This window comes from Rhea americana, unplaced genomic scaffold (genome assembly GCF_003343005.1).
Source record: "Rhea americana isolate MKP2758 unplaced genomic scaffold, rheAme1 scaffold_128, whole genome shotgun sequence".
Lineage (NCBI taxonomy): Eukaryota > Metazoa > Chordata > Aves > Rheiformes > Rheidae > Rhea > Rhea americana.
Window position 1 is genome coordinate 1,611,245 of NW_028185350.1, and position 21,407 is coordinate 1,632,651.

The 21,407-nt window shown below is 51.4% G+C and overlaps 1 protein-coding gene across 5 annotated transcripts in view; it reads left to right on the forward strand.

Moving 5' to 3' along the window:
- The window catches only part of RBM19 (RNA binding motif protein 19), a 105,580-nt gene extending 84,412 nt beyond the window's left edge, over window positions 1-21,168 (forward strand). For 2 of the 5 annotated variants that reach the window (XM_085326145.1, XM_085326146.1), the window contains exon 24: window positions 5,052-5,457. In XM_085326145.1, coding sequence (XP_085182271.1) covers window positions 5,052-5,182 — 131 coding nt within the window. In that variant the 3' untranslated portion in view covers window positions 5,183-5,457. Of the gene's footprint in view, window positions 1-5,051; window positions 5,458-20,613 lie in introns of those variants that run through there. The other 3 variants (XM_085326147.1, XM_085326149.1, XM_085326148.1) reach the window with 2 other exon arrangements.
- Window positions 21,169-21,407: the final 239 nt, after the last annotated feature.

Here is a 21,407-nt window from a genome sequence, read left to right on the forward strand (position 1 = left end):
TGTCTAAGGGATCAGACACACAGACGAGTTACCGCTGCGTAACCGATTACCATGGATCAGCCAGTCCATAGTACCTGGCTGTCCTCAGGCATGCTCTTAGCTTAAACCAAAGCCAAGGTGACTCAAGGTAGTTTGACCCTTTAATGGAAGGGGACAGCAGCCAAGTCGGATCGCCTCAGGCTGCAACGGCACACAGGGGCAACGCTCTGAGATGCCGGCCACCCGGTGATTCGCTCAGGACTCGGGGAACGTGAACTTCTGCTTCGTGTTAAAGCGTGTCTGGACCTCACCCCGGGGTCACACCATGGTTAACATCTCGCCTGGCACCATCACGTTGCACCTTAAGCGCGTGCTGATGCTGGCTGCGGCAGGTCCAAGCACCTTSCCTGGAAAATAAAATAGGGGAGCGAGAAGCCACTTTGCAGCTTCCCTTTCTCTCGAGTGTGGCTGCGTGTGGCTGAGACATGCTGCCTCCTGTTTTCCCTAAATATATGCATTTGAGAGGGAGAGAAATCGCATGGCAGGGCTTGAGATTTCAGACTTACCCATTCATGAATAATAATCAGGCTCAGTAATTCACAGTAAATGGGTATCCAAATTGGCTAATAAGGGAGGCTTTCACCCCAAACTGGAGCTAGGAGGAGAGGCAGAGAGAATATCAACAAACGTTGGCTGAGGCATATGTGTACACGATGTGACCTGAATCAATGAAATATGCAAACCAGTGCCAAACGCCAGGGAAATAGCGTAAAAACCTGTCAGCGAGACCTAGGAACGGTGAGGGAATGCAGGAATTCGGAGAAAGGCAGGCAACCACGTTCCCCTTCTGCAGGATCTCAACAGCCGGTGTCTGCTGGCGGGAGCCAGTACTCCGGCCTCATACTGCAGTGCAACCCGGAGCCTCGATCCATCGTTTTTGCCGTGTTATTAGCATCAGCTCTTCACTGCTGTGCGTGGTCAGGTTGTAGCTGTCCCGGTGGGGTTGTCGGGAATGAAGATGGGAAGAAGGCAGGCAAGGAGAGCGGGGATGRCGGTTCCCCTGCAGGCAGGGCCACGCTGTTGGGCGAGTGGTGGCTGAGGGAGGTCCGTGCGGTGGGAGCAGTAGCTGGGGGACCGAGCCTGTGTCCCAACCCTCGGGCGATGGCTTCTTGTCCTCCCCACCACAGGAGGGCAACTGGGCCGCAGGCTGCCCATCGCATGTGTCTAACTGGTGCTCCCACCCCCCTGCCCCATCATACCATGGGCTGTGAGAGGGAGGTCYCTAGCGTATATGCTAGTAGAGGTTACATGGAGGGAAATAAGGGGTTTTTTTCCATATTCATCCAGCTAAAAATTAGATTTTACTTTGTCTGATGGTTGATTTTCTCCTGTAAGAGAGAGTGAGATAACTTTGGAAGCTCCATTCAGGTGGRATGAGGTGGGTTATCAGTCTTCATCTGCCAGCAGCAGACTCCAATTGGGAGGCAGTGTTTGCCCCATGGGCGCTGTTGAGTGGCTGGTGATATTAATKGGGAATGTGGGAAACTTGTCTCCAGCGTCTTACACCTTACGGAGCAGCAGTGGAAGGGAGCTCAGGAGGTCACCTAGTCCTTCCCTACGGCAGATCAGCTGCTTGTTCCCAACAAATGTTCCTCTAATGTGGTCYTAAAAGCCTCTGTCGTGCAGGCTGCGCTGCCTTCCCGTCGTCAGGCTTTCCCTCCCACCCTGCTGTTGGAGCCTGCCCTGTCCGAACCCCAGAGGACAGTTTATTCCCTTCTTCTTTCAGTCTCTGAGGACAGCGACCATGCTTGCCTTGGCCTGCATCGATAGCATCCCAGAATCGATGCTATCAAGGGACAGGGGGGCTCCACTGACCCCGCTGGCCTTGGCCTGGTCGGAGGCAGGGACGATGCGTGGGTGCTCCTAGTCCTGCTGGGGCTCTGCGATGCTGCTGCAGCTCACACGCACCTTAGGTATTTGTGCAAGAAATAAGATGGTCAAAAATACCTAAACAAACTTGAGATCCATTTCCAAAGGCGGCCGACGTACCTGTGAATCCAGTCATGCGATAGGACTCCGAGTCGGGCTGCTGCCTTTGGAAAGTTTTGTCCCAGGTGCTCGTTCACAGTATRAAGCTCTTCCGTGGTCTGTGATGTTTGAAAAGAAAGCAGGGAGGTGGGAGAGGAGACTGCTCTCCTGGAGGCCAGAGTCTGATCTGATGCCCAAAGGCCCAGAAGTGGCTTTTTTTCACTTGCTGYGCGCGCGTGTGCACTCACCTCTGCATCCTCTGCCGCCCAGGTTTGGGGGGAAACAGCTCTTGGAGGGGGAAGCAAGTCTGTAAATGTATCAGTGTGGTATAGGAAAAGGCTAAAAAGCTGCCTTTGGAGCTTTAGCTGCACTGTTTTATGAGCTCTGGTCGCTGAAGGGGCATCACTGAAAAGGAGAGAAACCACCAAAAAGAGAGGAAAGCAGAGAGATTGCTGGGTTAAGACCCCCAAAGAAAAAAAATATATATCAAAAAGCACTTATGCAGATCTCTGGCTGCCTCAATCCATAATTAATGCTCTTTAAACATGTGTAATAGAATCTGAAAATCCAGCCATCGACTAGTTAAAGAAAGGATCCCCCTCGGAGGCCAGGCTGTTGTCAGGYAGTGTTTTGCAGCTGCTAAATGACTTTTTAAATTGCAGAGAAACCTACAGCCACTTTTACAGTCCCCTTAGCTGACTTATATAGGGCAGCGCAATGGCTTGAGAGCCCCACGCTGCCGCTTGGCTGAGTTACCCGATATTATAGTCCCGGTGTCCTACAGCAAGGAATTGCAACGGATTCAAAATAAACTGCAGCTACTCTTTCCAAAGGCGATTTTCCTGCTGCCCTTCCACCCCACCCCCTCACGCTTCCGGATTGAGGGCACTTAGAAAATTTAGCACACTGGGAGGCATGGAGCAGCCGAGCCTTTTTTTTTTTTTTTTTTTTTTTTTCCCTATGACTTGGCTTATTTAAGTGTGTTGGAAAGTCATTTCAGGGCATGCAGGCAGAATGTTTTTCCCCGGGATATGAGTGATGTGCTAGACTCCCCAGCAGCTAAAGCGCTGCAGCTTTGGTGGCCAGAGCCGTCCCTGCATCCCTCTGCTACGGCTTAAACCTTCCCTTACGGCCCAAAACCGGGGATGGGATTTAGCAGGTGTAATGAGGACATCCTTATAAGCCACTAGAGAAGGGAAGGAGAATTGTGCACCTGCCTCTCCGGTGTTGGATGACCTAAAATAGAAGGCCCAAGCTTCCGCGAGGCCGGGAGAGTTTTTGMGCCGTCCGTTGAGATGTAGACCGAGTTAGCAGCTAACTAGGCTAACTTAGCGAGGGGCTTGGCACGACCCCTGCCTCGGCCAGTCACCTCCTGTGCGCCGGTGAGTGCTGGCGAACGCAGGTCACTGCGCGTTGGTTGGCACATCTCCAGGCTGGCTGTAGGCAGTATCCCAGCTCAGCGCGTCCGTGTGCTGGGGGTCCGGCGCGTGTCGAGCCAAACGGCCGCTGCCCTGCCGGCTTCCCCGGCGAGGACAGCGGACGGCCCCGCGGGAATGGTAAAACTTCGTTTTGCATTTTGTGGTCTCACCTATAAGGCAGCGAAGGAGGAAGTAAAGCAGTTGCTTTTCTCTCCGGGACCCCAGGCAGGTGTGCTGCTCTGGCCGCAGGTGAGACCRAAGAGCTGCCACCACCGGCTCGCGCCAGAGCTGGATGCACCCTCGCCGGCTCCGCGGGGGCAGCCGCTCCCTTGGCTGCTCCCACAACATGACCTGGGTCAGCAAAATCCTACCAGTGCCTGAATTGCCCCAGCTTATTTTGACAGTCAAGCCAGGGAAGGACGACACGTGCAGTTGAGCTGGCAGAGCTGAAGGCTCAGTAACCTCCGACGGGGAGGCAGAGGTGGGCAGGCTGGAGGCAGGAACCTCTTTATTTCATTTTGGCTGAATCCAGACCAGTGCTTGGGACTAGGCTAAGAAAGCCCTGGGAAACGGCAATACAGACTCTCTTGCAAGAGCAATTTTAAAAACGTGTCCAAAGAAGCGATTAAAACCACCCATTTCTCAGCCCYTGCGAGGCGGCGGAGGGCTCGCTGCCGAAGGATCTCGAATCACGAATCCTGCCCCCGGCAGGAGAAACGGGATGGAGAGGCAGGCACGCTGCGATCYGGGCAACGGCCTCTCCAGGCAGCTGAAAACCAGGACAGGCGCTCCTCCCACCAGAAATTTGGAGATGAGAAATGGAAATTGGGAAGTTTTTAAAAAGGAAAAGCAAAAGAAGAAGGAGAAGGGGAGGAGGAAAAAAGGAAAGGAGCTGTGTTCAGGCTGCTGTGCCTCGCGTCCCTCGCGAGCGGCAGTGATTGCGGTTGCGGTAGATGAAAGGGGGGCGGCGGGGGGTGAGAGCAGACAGGGTGGCTGAAGGCAAGAGCGTTGGACTTAGTTAGAATTCAGCCGTTAGATCTCTCCTTTCTCTCTGATGACTGAGTGTGATTGACACTTACAAATTACCCAGCCAAAAGTGTCGAGTCTTTGACCCCTGAGTAACATCTTTGGCAAGCCTGAGATTTGCCAGCATTTTGTCATCTAATTACTACAAATCCCTTGAAAATTCACTGGCTGGTGAATTTTTAATGCGGGACAATTTCAATGTGATGCATCGCCCAGATGGGCACCCGCGCGTGCTCCTTCCGTCTCCCCCCCCCGCCTCCTCTTCGCATTCCCTTTCTTCTTCTCTTCCTCTCCTTTCCTTTTTCTCTTCCTCCCCCCCATCCCGTTCGCTTACCCAGTGCCTGCGCGCAGGACCGAGTCCGAGCGCGTCGGCATTCGCAGCCAGCGGGAAGCACGCGTCGGCTTCTCCCCGCTCGTCCCCGGGCTCGCGGTGCCTGGAGCCGGGGCTGGCCGCTCCCCGGACCTCACCTGGCCCCGTCACAGCGTGCCCAAACCTGGGGAAATCAAACTTGACGGCAGTGCCTTCAGTTGTGGGTCGCTGTCTCGTCACCGATGACAGGTAACTGCTACACGTCGGTAATTTTTCTTCCTTCTTCTCAGGTCACCTGCTGATGGACAGAGGGAGAAACCTCCGCTGGCTACTCTGCGGTAAACACACTTGTTGCCAGCTGAATCCGTTCGTCCGTCCCGTGGACCAGAGGGCTGATTTATGCTTCAGGTCCAGGTCTTAAGTTTTCATAGCCTTTCAAACGGACCTTGAATTCAGAGCAGGAAGAAGAGCCCTTGTCTGTGGATGGTTCATACCTGAGGAAATCCTCTTAAATCAGGAGCAGATACTGGGCAGGAGTGTGACTTCATCTCAGAAAACTGCGTATCTGTTGGCACAGAAATTTGGACATTTAATGGAAGGTCCCCTGCTGACTTCCAGAGACTCGAGCAGAATTTGTTCTTAATGTTTGAATTAAATAATAATTTGTGTACATTAAAAGACATACATATATTTTAAGAGTTTCCCAAAATTGGTYGAATCTCAGATTTGTTTAGAGCTGTTTTAGATTTTCTATTCACCACAGCTAGGTAGGTTTTTTTTTTTTTCCATCTGATAGGAAGATAAACATATTTTAGGAGCAAGGCCCAGTTTCCTGCATTCAGCTTTGTGCCTGTGTCATTTCTGTCCACGCTCTCAGGCAATTGCCTCCCGTCTTTGCCTTCCTTGCTTTCAAAGGGAAAGAGGCTTTGCTTTTCAACCAGGGTACTGCTTTACATATGTACGCAGCTGATAAAGTATTTTCACTTCGCCCCTTTCCCCTCTGGGAATTGCTGTCTTACGGCAAAACTGTTTTGTCTGACAAGGRCTGCAACAGATTACACATGTTGGCTGCAAACACTGGGCCTTTTTTTTTCTTCTTCTTTTTGAGAACTGCATACCTTTAAAAAAAAAATCTCTGCAAAACCTCCCTATCTCTCTGCTGCCGTGGTGAGCTCTGCCTTCTGCCTTGTCTCCCCAAGAATTAGGTATGATCCCAGCATCCCTGGTTTCTAGATTTTTTTTTTTTTTTGGGGGGGAGCGTGGCATAAGACCTCCTTGGAGGGTTATGTCCTTCCAAGCTGCATGTCTGGATTGGTTTTCTCGCATGATCTTGGTTTGAGTCTGAGGCCACATAAGTGCCACTGATTTTTGTGGGAGCCGAGGGCCTGTGACAGCTGGAGGGGAAGATTTGGGGGACCGTGATTTAATCTGACGTTTCCCATAGGAGCTGGTAAGGTGTCTAGCAAAGATTTTGTTTCAGCTGCCAGAAGCCACTCGTATCAAAACATTTCACCTCGTAGTTGTCTAGTTAGTGCAGTGATCTCAAAGCACCTCACAAGTGTTTACTGCAAATTGCTTACCCCAAAAGGACAATTTTATATGTCAGCATCGTCCCCATTTTATAAAATGGTTTTCCAGCTTCAGTGTCACCTGGAAGGTACCTGACCCTGGTCTGATCTATCACCTTCCACAGACCTGTGCTCCCTRGCATCTGGTGATGGCAAATCCAGTAGGATTTACTGGCTTCGGTTGTCAAAAGTGGCCGGAAAGATTAGGCACCAGGGCTGAGAGGGGCCCAGTTTTTGTAGGGAGAAAAATTAGTGTCTTGCATCAAGCATCCAAACCTGGAGATGTCTGAGGATGATTTGGAGAAGGTGAGCTGTTCTGCCCGAGCGCCGTGGGAAGGATGCAGTGTGCATGTGTTTGGCAGTGACTAATCTAGGGCAGTGCCTTCCTTTAAGGGAGGTGCGTTTTAAAGGCCAGGTACAAAATGTTTAGCAATTTGTTTGCATARTATAAAGAGTACATCACTGTAAATGGCTTTTCATAGTGATAAATGAAAGGCAGCTCAGAAGGAAGCTATCCTCCAAGAAGGACATCTAGCTGGATGGTGACGTTTGAGACAGGAAATCCAGATTAGCACATCGGTATCATGAAGAAGTGTGAACTGCCGAAAGCATGAGGTTAAGACCCAGATTTCAATTTACAGAATCACAGAATGCTTGAGGTTGGAGGGGACCTCTGGAGATCATCTAGTCCAACCACCCTGCTCAAGCAGGGTCACCTAAAGCGTGTTGCATAGAGTCRCGTCCAGGCAGGTTTTGTATATCTCTAGAGAAGGAGTCTCCACAACCTCTCTGGGACACCTGTCCCACTGCTCTGTCACTCTCGTAGTAAAGAAGTTTTCCCTCGTATTCAGGAGGAACTTCCTGTGTTTCAGTTTGTGCCTGTTGCCTCTTGTCCTGTCGCTGGGCACCACTGGAAAGAGTCTGGCCCCATCCTCTTGACACCCTCCCTGAAGATATTTGTAGACATTGATAAGATGCTCCAATCCCCTAATCGTCTTTGTAGCTCTACACAGGACTCTCTCCAGTAGTTCCATGTGTCTCTTGTACTGGGGAGCCCAGAAYTGAACACAATACTCTAAATGTGTTACCTAGAAACAAGCCAAAACCACATCCTTTTGCACTGTATTTCCTGYGACRCAAAGGACCCGGAATCACACAAGGGTGACTGGAAGGGAACCAAGAGAGGAACAAGTTTGCCGGTGCTAGTCCTATCTGCTCTTAAAGACTTCTGGTGACCTCCAGCATTAACTAAACTTCGGACCCAGGTGCTGTCTGTGGGTTGTGTCACCACTGGCAAGGGGATGCTTAAACCAAAGGAGAAGTTTGTTTATTTGAAGTGCTGAAAATCTTACAAATCCAATTGTCCAGAGGAATTTTAACTACGATTTCTGTAGGAGACAACCCATCAGCACCACAATCTGATTCCAGAATGAGGACATCTTCTTTTCAGTAATCTCCATTCAAGGCTTCAACCAGAAGATACCTGTAAAGGACATAAATTCTAACCTGCTCTTCTCCAAGTTAGTGCTCTTTCTTTTTTTCCACCATCTCAGTAGCTTCGCACGTGAAATCCCATTGAAGCAACAGGTCAAGGTCCAGGGAATACTTTACTTCCCTTGAGTTGTTTGTGGAGATAATTAACTGTGTGCTCTCTCAGCTGAAACTCATCATGGTTGTGCTGAAGGGAGCCCGAGGCATGCCGCGTAGATGGGGAATAGATGTGGGAGAACAGTGAATGGGAAATTCGCAGAGTTGAACAGGTGAAGAATGAATATTGCTRCAGCATTAGCTGCCATTGGGGGCCAGCCATCAAACCGGCTCGTAGAGAGTCTCTAGCACAGCCGCCTAGGGCACGTGTGTATAATACACTSCTCTCTCTTCCAGTACTCTCGCCACAGCCTTCGGAGAACTTGGCTCCAAGGGTTTTTCCCAAGCTGAAATTAGAGTGGTTAACGGTCTTCCACAGGTTTTGCTCCCGTGAGTTGTTCTGACCTTCCTTTGGCATCAGTAACACCCAGCAGCGAGGAGTTTCACAGCTTAACACTACCTTTTGTTTTGGACCTGCTGCTGCTCGTTCCTTGGATGCCTGTAGACCAAGTAGAGGACTTGTAGGAAAGTGTCCCTTATTCAACACCTCCAGGCTGCTCGTTATTTTACTCAGTCACATTCTGCTCATCTGTCCCTTTTCTGGGCTGAAAAGTCGCAGTCTGTGCAATAGTCGCTCACTCCAAGGCTATTCAGTTCTTTCTCTTCTCAGTGCTTTTTCCAGCTTTACTGTGCCCCGTTCGAGATGAAGGCCAGAACTGCACACTGTCTTCTAGATGTGGGTTCACTTGATTTGTATGGTGAAATATCAGTTACACCTGCTTTGTTCTCTATTCTTTTCCCAATAATTTTTGACATTCAGCCTCCCGTGGCTTTGCCTGCCAGCACCAAATATCAGCCCTTTAATTGAGTAGTGACAARCTGAAGTCTGTGACACTATGAGTCAGTTGTGGCACTGGTTTGGCTGGAGCATCCATGTTCTCTTTTAGAGCTCTGTTCCTCCAGGAAGAATTTGTTCAAAGCTTTCCTCTCTTTTTTCAATATACCTTTGTGACTTCCCAGACCTGTGCTTCACCAGCAATCCCTCTTGGCTCATCACCAAACTTCAGAGCCACCTTAGAGAGGAGGTGACCATTTGCAGGAGGGAAGGTGGGAGCCCTGGCTCACCTCTGGCCATGCAGCATGGAGTTAGCCAAGCCGGGAGAAGTGCTCCTGTCTCCTGAGCAAAATCTATGGTGTCCTCTCTCAGGCAGGCATGAGTAGGGTTGTTCTACTGGTTCAGCGCTGTTGATGTTTGTTCCTTGGCTGCCTGAAAGCCCTGAAGAAGAGTGGAGTAGGTGTTGGGGCGTGATTCCTCAATGAGTTCTGTTTTGGGGCTAAAAATTGCCTTTTAACGAATGTCTGCCTGGCACTTGCACTGCTTTCCAAGCCAACCGAAGACTGAGGCGTGGGTTCACATCCCTGCTTCATCACTGGCTTCCTGAAGGACATAGGACTGGGAAGTCCCTACGTCTTCAAGCTCACCCTGGATCCTTCTCATTGGACAGGAGAAGGAGGGTATTTCTGCTCCCATTTACAGCTCAGTTTTGGAGCAGTGGTCTTCCCGCATTATCCTTTCCTTTTTTGCAGGAATTAGCCAAGCCTGTCCAGACACTGTGAGGGCAGCGAATTATACACCAGAGATCATTTCCACAGGAGATGTGCGTTTTCACTTGTCATCTCTGTAGGAGGACTTGAGGCCAGGAGGGAGGGAGGGAGCCATGATGATAAGAGGAAAAACTGCTCCACAGGAGTCAGCAGCAACTCACTGAGAAGAGAGGGATTCGGATTGGGTAGCATGGAGGTGTTGGATGCACTGAGTTTGCTAATCTCGGTATGAGCGATAGTGACAGTTCTATTAACCTTGGCCCCAGAAAACGGGGTGTTCAGGGGATCTGGAAGGGGAACATTCAACCAAAGCTAGCTTCATCCCAGGGAACAGATCCAGATTTGGAAGAAAGCCACGCTCACAGCCACCAAGGCTGACGTGCAACCCTTCAGCAACAGGGCTGTGAGACCTTTGTCCCCTGCAGAGGGAATGTTAGACCCCGAGAGGGTCCACAGCATGCCRTGGCAGAGGGCTCCTCCTTCCTGCCTTCTCCCTCCAGTCCTGGCAGCCGTGTGTGTCGCTACCTGCTGCAGGAATAAAGAATCACAGAATTAATCCCCACGCTTTAGGAACGAGAAAGACCTGTTTTGGAGTCTTTGCTCTGCCACAGACTTTCAAGGTAACCTAGGGCAAGTCACTTACTTGAGGCATTGTTATGCCTCAATTTCCCCACCTGGGAAGTGTGGATAAGAAGGTTGTGGTGACATGAGAGGACTCGCACCCTGGGAACGGAGTTCCTGTCTGTGCTTTCAGTACTCCAGGAGGATGAACATGATGCTGACAGCAGAGATTTCTGCTCCAGAGGCTGGGGCTGGGCATTTCARTGCTGGTACATGCACACTAGCATCTTTAAGAAGAAGAGAAGGACAGGAGTGAAGTCAACATTGCCATGAGGATCGACTGGCTATAGTGGAGACTCCGCTTTTAACACTGAAGCTCTGGTGGCTGCAAAAGCAGAACATCTGAATAGATGTGCTGAGGTGTAGGCACAACCTGGCCCAACAAGCTTAGAGCAGAAGCCCACAGGTGCTTCAAAGCCCATCATGGCTGATCCAGCCAAATTGCCTGTGCTCAGATAGCTCGTCTAGGGTGGTGGGGACATGTGGCTGCGTCTGTATCTGCCCTTCAGGGCAGTATCTCCCTCATGGAGAGAGGTTGCCAGCTGTGAAGAGCATCAGCTGCTGCTCTGCTAGGCAGCGTATTTAAGGGCCAAGCGCCATCTCCTTCTTCTGACCACAAAAACCTCAAGGGTGGTCTGACCCCTAACCCCATATTCTGTGTTTGCCAACGGACATCTGCAGACACTTGGAGAGAGGACATTAGGAGATGTATAGCGTGACCTTTCCTGGAAGGTCTTCCAGCTCTTGGTAAATGGTGTTGGGGACTCTCTGAGTGAAGATGCTTCCAGGGAATCAAGTTTAATAGCTGATGGTGGATTCTCCTCCTTGAATTCGTCCAAACTCCTTCTGACTCTCTCACCACCCTTGGCCTCCCCAGAGCTTTGTGTCAGTGCTTTGGCTCAGGCGGCCCCGTGTCCATCTTGGGTGACGCTCTCGAGGCAGGCCTTGGCCCCGTGCCCGTCGGGCCAGGTGCAGGGCCAACCTGGGCCTCCGGGTGACCTCCTCAGGGATCTTCCCGAGACTTTTTCAGGTCGGGAAACTACACAGTTCTCACTGAGCAATTACAGCCCGTAGCACTCCATAAAACCCCGCGCTCTGGTTACACTGCAACTCCTGTGTAACTAAGAAGTAATTAGTGCCGCTTTCTACAGCAAGTAAAACCCAAATGTCAAACAATAGCAAAGCTATTAAGACCTGTTTTTACTGCACGTTTGCAGCTGAACTGCGTGCATGTACATCTTGCCAGTGAAGTACAGTTTTCCTTGGCTTGGCTCTGTCAGGGGCATCCCAGCTCCTGCCCAGCCTGCTCAGCACAGGGGTGTGGGCTTGTGGGCTCCCCGGCAGCACCGTTTCGCTACAACTGGCTGGGAGCAGCTCTCCAAAATGAGGTTCAGACTCGCATTTCTGGAGTATATAGTGAGATATCTTGAGCRTATGTCATCTCCTCTTGGCGTTTATGGGCTCCCTCCTGCCAACGGACAGCAGAGTCGTTTCTGCTTTGGTTTGCAAGTGGTCATGGCCATGCAGATGCAGCTTCGCACAGCCATGTCCTGGCATGTCCCTGGCCCAGGAACCCCTTCTTCTGGACTGGTCCACCCTTGCCGGTTGTACCCATGGCCAAGCCGCTGCCTCGCAGCTCCCGGGACCAGCCGGRCCTCATCTGTGAGCAGACGGCAGGCCGCAGCGCCTTGCAAAACCCTCATCTGTTGCCAAGGCAGCGGCGCTGGTGTCGCGGAGGCAGGCGTGAGTTATGGCCGGAGCACATGCCCCCAAGGCTTCCTCCATAAAGCCCGCGTGCCGCGAGCTGGATGCGGGGAGCAGGGCCACCACGACGGCCGTAAATCCCCCTCGGGGCCGCCGTGTCCTGCTCGCGGAGCGGCGGCCCGGCGTGCGCCCGCCGCCGGGGATGGCGAGCTGCCTGCAGACCCGGCGCAGCGGCCGTCCCCACGGCTCCCCTCCGCCGCTCTCCCCTCCGCGCGCCCGCYTCCTCCCTCCCCAGCCCGCCTCATGTTTTTCTCCTGGGCTTCCCTTTCCTTCAAGCGTGGAAAGGTAAAAAATAAAGCGCTGGTCTGGGGAAGTGGGGGAGGCTTCAACCGCTGCTGCGACTGCTTTTCTCCTCTCCAAAGCCCAAATCGCCCATGCTGTTCRGCTACAGTTGTCACCATTAGCAGTAGTTTAGATGCATTTAGTTGCTTTTGTTTTCCAAACCGAAACAGGAAATTTTCTCTGCTGTAAATGGCAACCGCCAGCTCCTACAAACACAGCTGGCAGCAGGCGCGGAGACCCAAAGGCCAAGCATCCCTCGAGGCCTCTGCCCCAGCCCTGACAGCCCCATCGCTGCCCACACCAGCTCGCATGGGGACCCTAGCAGCAAACTGGTTGAAATTGGAGGAGATATTARCTCTATTCAAAGCTTTGGACTAAGTCTTTTTTTGGCTCTGCTACAACCTGGCAAGTCATTTCCCTTTTCCCTGCCTCAGTTTCCCCTGCCACCACTTGCCTTGCTAGCGAGGCCGCAAGCTCCTTGGAGCTCCTGAGGGACCGGCACCATGCACAAGGCCCCCTAGCAGTGGGACCCTCATACAGAGGAGAGGATTTATTGGAAATATAAACTCGAGGAGGCAGGTTACAGCATCGCCCGTAAAAAGGAGCACTAATATCTTTAAGAGAAGAGAGGGAGGTGCAGCTGCAGAAGGCAGCAACCAGCACGCTGCCTCCTCCCCTGCAGGGAGAAAAAGCAGGYGGTGGTGTCCAAACAGGACGGGGCAGATCCTGCCTATCCTGGGGGCTACCGCAGAGCGTCACCAGCCGAGGCGAGGTGCCAGGAGACTCCACAGCCAGGGGAAACGTTTTGCTCTAATTTCGATCTTAAAAATTATATCGGCTGTAATGAGCTGAAGTGATCTTCCTGCCCTTGCTCTGGCCATCGCTTCTAATCAAGGTGTTTTATCTTGACAGGGTCCCTTTTGAATACATCTAAGATTAAACAAACTGTGGTTCCTTTTAAATGATTCATGAGGCAGAAAAGAGCTGTCTCGCAGTGGTCGAGGGTGTTAGAAATGGACTGTGTCCAGAAAGGGAGTCCTGGACCAGGCTGAGGGATTTTGCCCACCTTCTCCATCAGCTGCACCGATGCAGGGTCCTCGTGCCRGTCCCAGGGAGGAAAGGACAGGGGCGCTCAGAGAGTTGGGGGGCACCAGCGACGTTGCTGCCCCAGCAGATCCTGAGCTCTGGGGAGCAGGGCCACGACAGTGGGAGACACACGGCTCTGCTTACTGCCCCCAAGGTGCCCCAGCCTCAACAGGGTCCCACTGACACACTGGGCCCAGGGTCGGACCTGGCTGCTGGCATGATCCCTGTGCTTTAAGCACATCCGAACCAGGCTTTTGTGCGTTGCAGAGCTCTTTGCTATAAGAGATAAAATGCTCTGGGGAGAAACTCCCTCCTTCTCTATCATTTCTTGGCCRTTTCTCATTGAATTGGATTTTCTCCTTGATGCTGGCCTAGGGAGGCCGGAAACAAGAGTAGGAAGGGGAGATGTTGGGACATGGAGACAACACCATGTTTGGATCATTTCCCTCCACCATGCCTGCCACTATGTGGGCATCAGTGCCCAGGACGAGAAACAGGTTTGGCCAAGGTTGCCTGAGCAGCAACTTTCCTGGGGCTGTCCTTGATCGACTGCAGCATTGCTCTGGGTGCCACAAGGTAGATGTGGCCCTGCAGCAGGAGGGATGGCGTGGGAATGGCACCATGACACACTGCTGCAGGGTGGGACTGACKGCAGCCCACCGTCCCTGGAGCCTCTATGCCAAGAGCTGTGGGAGGCAAGGAAGCCCAATCCTGGTCTTAGCTGGGTCACAGTGGGCTTGGACTTTGGGAAGGCAGCAGGRTATATGTGGCTGGTGGGACACGAGGGCCATCTACGGGGACACGCTTGGGGGCTGCGTTACCCCCAAACCATGTACTGGGCTGAGCCTGGGACTGGGAGGTCAGTGGCTCAGCCTCTTTGGAGGTGCATGTTTCCAGGTGCGAGAGCACCAATGCTGCGTCCTCCAGGGCCACCGAGTTATGGGGTGGAAACACATTTTTACAGAGGCTGCTGGGAATCTTCAGGGCAAGCAGCTTCGGCTTTCCAGAGAGTTTTTCTGCAATAACAGGCAGCAACAACTGAACTAGGAGGGCATTTAAGTAACSCCTGGACTCCTACGAATGATTTTGGTTTCTGTCACTGGCAGGGTTGGGGTTTTCCTTCCAAAAAGTGGAGCTTGAGCAACTGTGCTGTGTGTCTATCCGTCCCGCTCAGTCCTCCCCCTCCACACCCTGTGAATCAGCGCAGCAGTTTGCTATAATTTGGCCGCTCAACCAGCTGCACGGGAAACCTCCCCGCAGTGCCTCCCACCCAGCTCAACCCTCAGCAGACAGCAGAAAATCCACACCGTGCTTCACCCGCGGCGAAGGCAGAGAGCGGCAGGGAAGCTCCCGGGCGGGCGGCAGCCCTCGGCCATCCGTCTCCCATCCTCGGCCCCGCACAGCTGGCGGCAGCCGGGGTGACAGGGACGCGTGGCCCGGCTTCCTAGGCGCACGCTGAGTGGGAGAGAGCGAGAGCAGGCGAGAGGGAAAGGACATGTCAAATCAATCATATTTAAACAAAAGCCTCTTCGGCCCAAGGGCCCTTTTAAAAGCTGCTTATTTAATTAAAAGTCCCATTTTCCATATTTATGGCCCTTATTCAGTTAAATATTAACCGCCTGGGCCAGGGCTGGTTTGTTCTTTGGGAAGAGCGAGTGTTGGGAGGTTCATTATGGCTGCCGGGATTTATCCGAGAGCTGAGACGCCCGGCAGRCGGATCAACGTGCGGTGGCGCTCGCCGCACCCGGGCCCGCGCAGGCACCCTCGCCCCGGCATGGCAAAGGGACAGGGCACCGCGGGGATGGGGACACGGCTGGCCGGCCCTTTGCCATCCCAGCACCGTACCCCGGGAGGGAGGGGAACAGGAAGGAGGGGGGGCAGAATATGGAGACCAGGACTATTTGGGCAAATCCTGCTGCCCGGGTAGTTCGGGATGGCAAGGTTTGGGTGCACTGGGAATAGGGCCATGGTGGCCAGCCTGGGTTTGAGTAGGGGAYGGGATGGGAGGCGGAAGAAGACAGGTAGGAGGGAGGGACACGTCTCACAGCGGAAGAGAGTAGATGGGATGTGGCCTTGTTCGCAGGGGAGTGAGCACAGTGGGAAGGGGATTTCTCACAGCACACTGGGAAATGCTAAGGGGGAACCACAGGAAAAAGTCACCTTGAGCCCTGGAGCTGCTGTGAGCCCTCCACTTGCCAGTGGAGCCCAGCCAATGGGAGCCTGTGCGGAAACGAAATTGCTTGCGAGAAATGAAGGTCCTAGAGATACGTAAAGCATCAGGGAGGCCAAGTTGTGTGGCTTGAGCTAAAGTTTTCTGCCAGGAAGCTAGCATCAGTGTGAGAAGGTATCTCTCCTGGACATCGGCAATCTTCCAGCAGAAGTCCGAGCAAGGCCAATTTTTCCAGTGTTGCCAGTGTCCAAAGGAGCTGTTTCATGAGGGTGAGCCCCAAGGACCTCATCTCACATCTTATGTGCATTGAGCTGACTTTGACGGGGACACCAAGACAGTCCTCACCTGCCCTCTGTCTCTGAGTATTTACAGGACTTGCAGGAATGCAAAGGCAATGAAGACCTCAACCCATCTGTCAGTTTGGCCAGTGAGTTGGGAAGGAGGCTGAGGAACAGCCTGACAGACAGACAGACACGGCACACATGATCCCAACAGCCTGCTTCTGACGCCTGGGCAGGAGCCCAGCAGCCCAGCACAGCTTATTCTGTCCAGACAGACAGCTCCCATCCCTGGGTAAGCCCTGGCTCCACTGAAAACCTCTGTCAATGCAGCCAAATCAGTGAATCCTTTCTAATGAAGACACTCTGAGCTCAGGACCAGCCATGAGTCCGGTGACATGTGGGAGACAGGTGATGGGATTAGGCTTAGGCTTTCAGAAGATCCCACTGACCACAAAGCACTCGGTCACAGGTTCTCATCTCCAGGTACAGTGCGTTTCACTGCCAAAATACAGGGCTGTGAAAACAGGCTAAGATTTCATCTGCTTGCCCCATTTAGCCTTTCCATTTTTTCATAGCTACAGTAGCCTCCGGTGCTGACATCCTTACACACAGCAGGACGATTTTCACTCTGGAAGGGAATAATCATAATTTTGCCTTAGGGTGTATAGGAACATTATTTTGCTCCCTGCCAAATCCTTCTCAAAGTAGTAAAAGCAGTATAGTTTCGCCAGGATCAAATTCCCAGAAGCTCAGCTGGTAATCCTTGTTGGCATATGAAAACCATGGCTGTGTTGCACTCAGACTGCACGGGGCTTTGACAACTCAGATCTGTGCAAAACCTTACTAGAGGTGCATCAGCCAACCATGGTTTTAATGCACCATCCTAGAGTTTGGAAGACGGAGGCAAGGAGCAAGTTCCTTTCTTTAGTGGCCGTGTGCTGCTGTCAACAAGGGTCTGATGAGAGCAGCTTGCTGAAATGAGGTAGCAGGGCATTCAGAAGATGTGGGAATAGGACTAACCTGGAGCCAGTGCAGGCTGAGCTCCTCTCCCATGAGAAGAGGAGATCAGATGAAATGCAATAGGCCTCTTTTTGGATTGTTGGTATACCAGGAAGATGTGTGTTTTGAGCCTGATGACATCAATGAGATGAGCCTTACGGTCCCCATGCTGAGAAGACACTGAGCTAGGATCGTTCTGCCCCCCAGGTTGAAGGCTTTGTATGTGTCTAGCAGCTCTGATCTAGCTCCTGTTGTATAGTGTCCAGGCTGTAAGTGTCCATGCTCTTTTTTTTTTTTTGGGGGGGGGGGGGGACTTTTCTCCTTTCCTGTTGGTAGTTATGTGGCTATGTCTGGTAGGGGCTTGGTGGTGTTGGGAGGCAATGGTTGAGTGCCTCCTAGACAGCATCCTGCACCAGGGCTTCTCTTTAGTCCCTGGGGCCTCCCTGCCCCAGTGTGTGCCTATTTCTCTTAACTAAAGCTCTCCAAAGGAGGCCACTCTGGGGCTTCTTCTGGTCCTCTTGTACTGGGTGCTACATGCTCTGAAGTTAACCTGTGTCCCAAGGCACTTGCAGCCTCACTGTCCACAGGTATGTGATGGGCAAGTGCCTGTGTTTCTGCCCTCCCACCCCTGGGCTGAGGTCCTACCCCATACTGGCAAAGTCAGCCTGGAGCTGAGCTGAAAGAGCTCAGAAACTTGGCCCATTTTGTTTTCCACACGTAACCCAAAGCTCAACTTGGCTGTTACCATAATGAAAATTGCCTGATGCGATTTGATCTCTAGCTTTCTTCCTTTAACTTGCCCTACTATGTAGTGTACTTACTAGTACTACGTAAGGGCTGTGGAGTTTCTGCCTTGAGCATGTAGCTTGTAGATCGTGATTAAGAGGCTCTTTAAAAACAGTCTTGAAGTATAGAGTTGACTTGAACTCCTTAGCTTTTCTGGGAAACTCCCTAGATGGTTGCTAAAACTTGATGTAATGTGGCTAGGAGCATTGCATAGCTATGGAGCTAGCTCAGGAGCCCCACTAAAAGAAAACTTGCAAGGATAAAATTTGAAAGACATCCTGAGAGAGAAGCTTCACTGTACAAAGCTGCCTGTTTGCCTCCGGTGGACCTACAGGCAGTTGTTGTTGCACAGGGCAATGGCTTTGCTGAACCACCAGTGTCAGGGTGAGCTATGCAAAGGAGCCAGCAACAGGATAGCTGGAAAATCACAGGAGTGGAAAAGTGGCCATGTTCCAGAAGAAACATGTGGATCCTTTAGCCTGGAAGGGTCCAGAGATCACCTGCTTCTTGGCCTGGACACTCATCTCTACTRGAGAACAAGCTTAAGGCTTGGTAGAAAAAGCTCAGAATTACGGAAGTCATGTTGTCCTCCCACGGCACTGTATCCTCGGGTCCTGCAGGGAGAGCCTGCTTTAGATGCTCTTGGGAAGGAAACTCCCTGCTTCAAAGGCTGTGGGAGAGTGGGTCTTGCCCAGGCATGGAGAGGAGCTTTTCCTGAGTTCTGCACCTCCTCTTGCCCTTCAGGAAGGTGGCAAATAGTCCTGTGCATCCCCTCTGCTCCTGTCCCAAAGTGCCCTGGTATGTTGGGAACCACCATGCCAAGGCAGGGGAATGTAACAAGGGAAGGATGGGAGCATCTCCTGCTCCACCCCGGTCAACAGAAAACAAGCTCTCATTTTCATATCTAGCAAAATAAAATGACACCAGACCACACAGTGGAGACCAAAGGGGACTGTGTGTTGTCTGCATGGGAGGGTGGGGTTGGTAGGGCAAGTAATGAAATGGAGCCAGTCGTTTTCTCCTGGGATGGAGGGTGGGGAGCTGTGCGGCAAGGAGGGGGAAGGCGAGCGCGAACCATGGGGATGGTGGAAGGAGAGGGAGAGACACCAGGTTATCAGAGAAGTGTGAAGACAATAATGCAATCTGACATTTCTGAAATGAGACCCCCTGGTTGCCCTGGCAACGGCTCACGTGGGAGCAGTTCCCGGGAGACGGCTCCGAGATGTACTATAAATGATGTTTGATTAGAATTTAAATCATTTAGGCGGAGAGAAGATAGGCCTTTTGTCAGCAAGGAGACCTCTGGGGGTCAGCTGCTGAGCAGCTGGGTTTGAGTGTATTAGCCCCGGACGCAAATAACGCCAGGGCCGGGGTGAGGGGTTGCCTTGGTGGGGGGGGTGATTACTTCTGCCCTTCCTTCCTACGAGTTTACGGTAACCTTTCCAGCCAGACAAAGTGGGATCTTGAGGCCACAGCAAACATCAGATGGGCAGTGAGGGAGGACAAGTGGAAAGACGGGAGGGAGATGATGTGTTCTCACTCCGGGAATGTAGCTGGCATCTCAGACTTGACAGCACCATCCGATTATTTTTTTTTCCCTTTTCCCCCTCCAGCTGGTGCAAAGCCACTAGGATCTTCCCATGGCTTACACCAGCTGAGAGCCTGGCCCTTGGCTCTGTCAGCAGTAGCAAATGTGCACTCTAATTAAGATAATAACACTTAAGAATCAATTCTGCCTCCCTAAAAGTTTTCTTAAGGAGCGAGGAATGAAGCATGTTATTACCTTGAAGTGTAATAGCATTCCCAGGAGAGACGGGACTGGCTTGCCTCTGGGGCTGCCGGAGACAGGTGGGTCCTGGCTTTCTGTGCAGCCCATGGGCCAGCTTTGCTTCTCACATGCTCTTCTGCATGGGTAGCACTCTGCACAACTATACAGGCATGGCTGAAGAGCCCTTCTTGAGGAGGTGAGGGATCTGATTAAGCTTTTAAAAAAATAGTGCTTAATTTCGTATTTGCTACCAAAACAACCAGCCATTTGGATGTGACTCCTGGGAGTGTCATGGGATGGAGCCTGCTGGTCAGGATGGGCCATCCCTCTGGAATAGTGGGAAGAGCCCTGCTCCTACCAGTTTGATGCAGCTCCAGGGAATAATGAGGTCATCTATGGGTGCTGATGACTGCTGTATTCCTGATTGTCCTACCAGGGTTGTTATATGCTCTGCTGTTCTCTTCAAACCCCTGCTCTGAGCTGCTCAAGGGCTTCTTCAAAAATTTGAGATGAAAGATCTCCCAGGAGCTCTGCCCTCAACTCCAGCTCCCCTGAAATCACAAAGGGAAGGGGAAAGCTGCTCTTTGAGCTCTAAAGCACGGGAAGAATCAGGGCTGGCTGAAGAGAAGTGTTGACTTCTGGGATCAGGTGCCTGAGATGGAATGAGGAATACTGGAATAACTTACAGAATGCTGAGTTGCAGAATGATCTCAAAATCCTTCCTTCCCTCCTCCTGTAGCTTGACAGTCTCAGACCAGCCACATACTCATTCCAGCTCCTTGACACATGCAGTCTTCTGGTATCTAAAATCTTCCTCATGATGACATACTTTGTACAGACCCAGGGACCTGGAGGTGGTTTGCATGTGGAGCAACTGAAATTGAGAGAGGAGGTTGGCAGGTCTGGTTTTACACTGTTGCTGTGCCCAAACCACAATTATTGAGTAAGGTCTCCATGTGGTGATAATAAAATGCAGGAAAGTCTCAACTTGGGTGCAAGGTCTCTGCTTAGCTGTAATCTCCTGGTGCAAAGAGAGTGCACCTCAYGCTGGTCTGCAGCCAGAGGCCAACACTTGGGTTAGCCCAGCACAGTCCAGCTAATCTAGTTCACTTTGCACCAGCAGGATGAAAGTAACTTTAAAGCATCTGGAGCTTCTTCTGAGGTCTTGCAGATGGTGTACAGATTGACCTGTTAAAACTAGGAGACAATCCAGCTTCAGTAATGCTGATCCCCTAGACAAAACTACCTGTGCTGAGCTTGAAGAGATGGCTTAGTTATGTAGATTAACGCCTTTTTAATTCCAATTGCTTGTTCGTGTGTTCTGCATACTGACAGAGAGGCCTGGAAATGCTCCATCAGAGCGAGGTGCTCAGCCAGTTCATCTCCACCTTGAGCTGAGGGAGCCAGAGCTGGAAAGACATTGACYGGACAGTCCTGGAAAGCATTTGGTGCTTGAAGGCTATTAACAGCAATATTAACTAACTCAGACAATTGTGTGAAATGAGCTTGTGCACGAGGCAACAATTTCTGTCTGTTTGGTCAAAGTCAAAAACAAGTGCCTGAGAGAAAGGGGTCTACTAAGCATCCTGCTGTTACGTTAGACTGAGGACCTGTCTGCATGCGTTAATACTAAAAAGCCTGGGCTATGGCCTAAGATAGGGTAAGAAAGAATCGATGCTGATTTCCCAGTTGAAGGGAGGATGGTGTAAAAAACAAGCCAGAAACTTTGCGTGGACTTTCTCTTCAGAAAATTTTTAAATTGCTAGTTTTTAATGCCATGGTTTAGGTTCAATGAATCTTTCGAGCTTGCTTTTCAACTTTCAGAAAATGCCATCTGATTGTGAAATTAAAGCTAAACTAATAAGTCTCAACAAATATTAATCTAATGAATTTAGCTTCTTCCTGTTTGTGGACTAGCAGTGAGGGAATTGCAGTGTTCTCATATGTATTAATTGTTTGAATGTATTCAATAAACCTTTCCTTACTGTTTTAACCATATGGTTTGATCGTGAATATTCTGACTCCAAGTTTTGTTTCTTAGCTGTGATTGCTTTTTTAAACTGAAGCACAACTGCTGATCAGTTTGTGCTAAGAGTTCAACCCGGTGGAGCATCAAGTCTTACATGCAA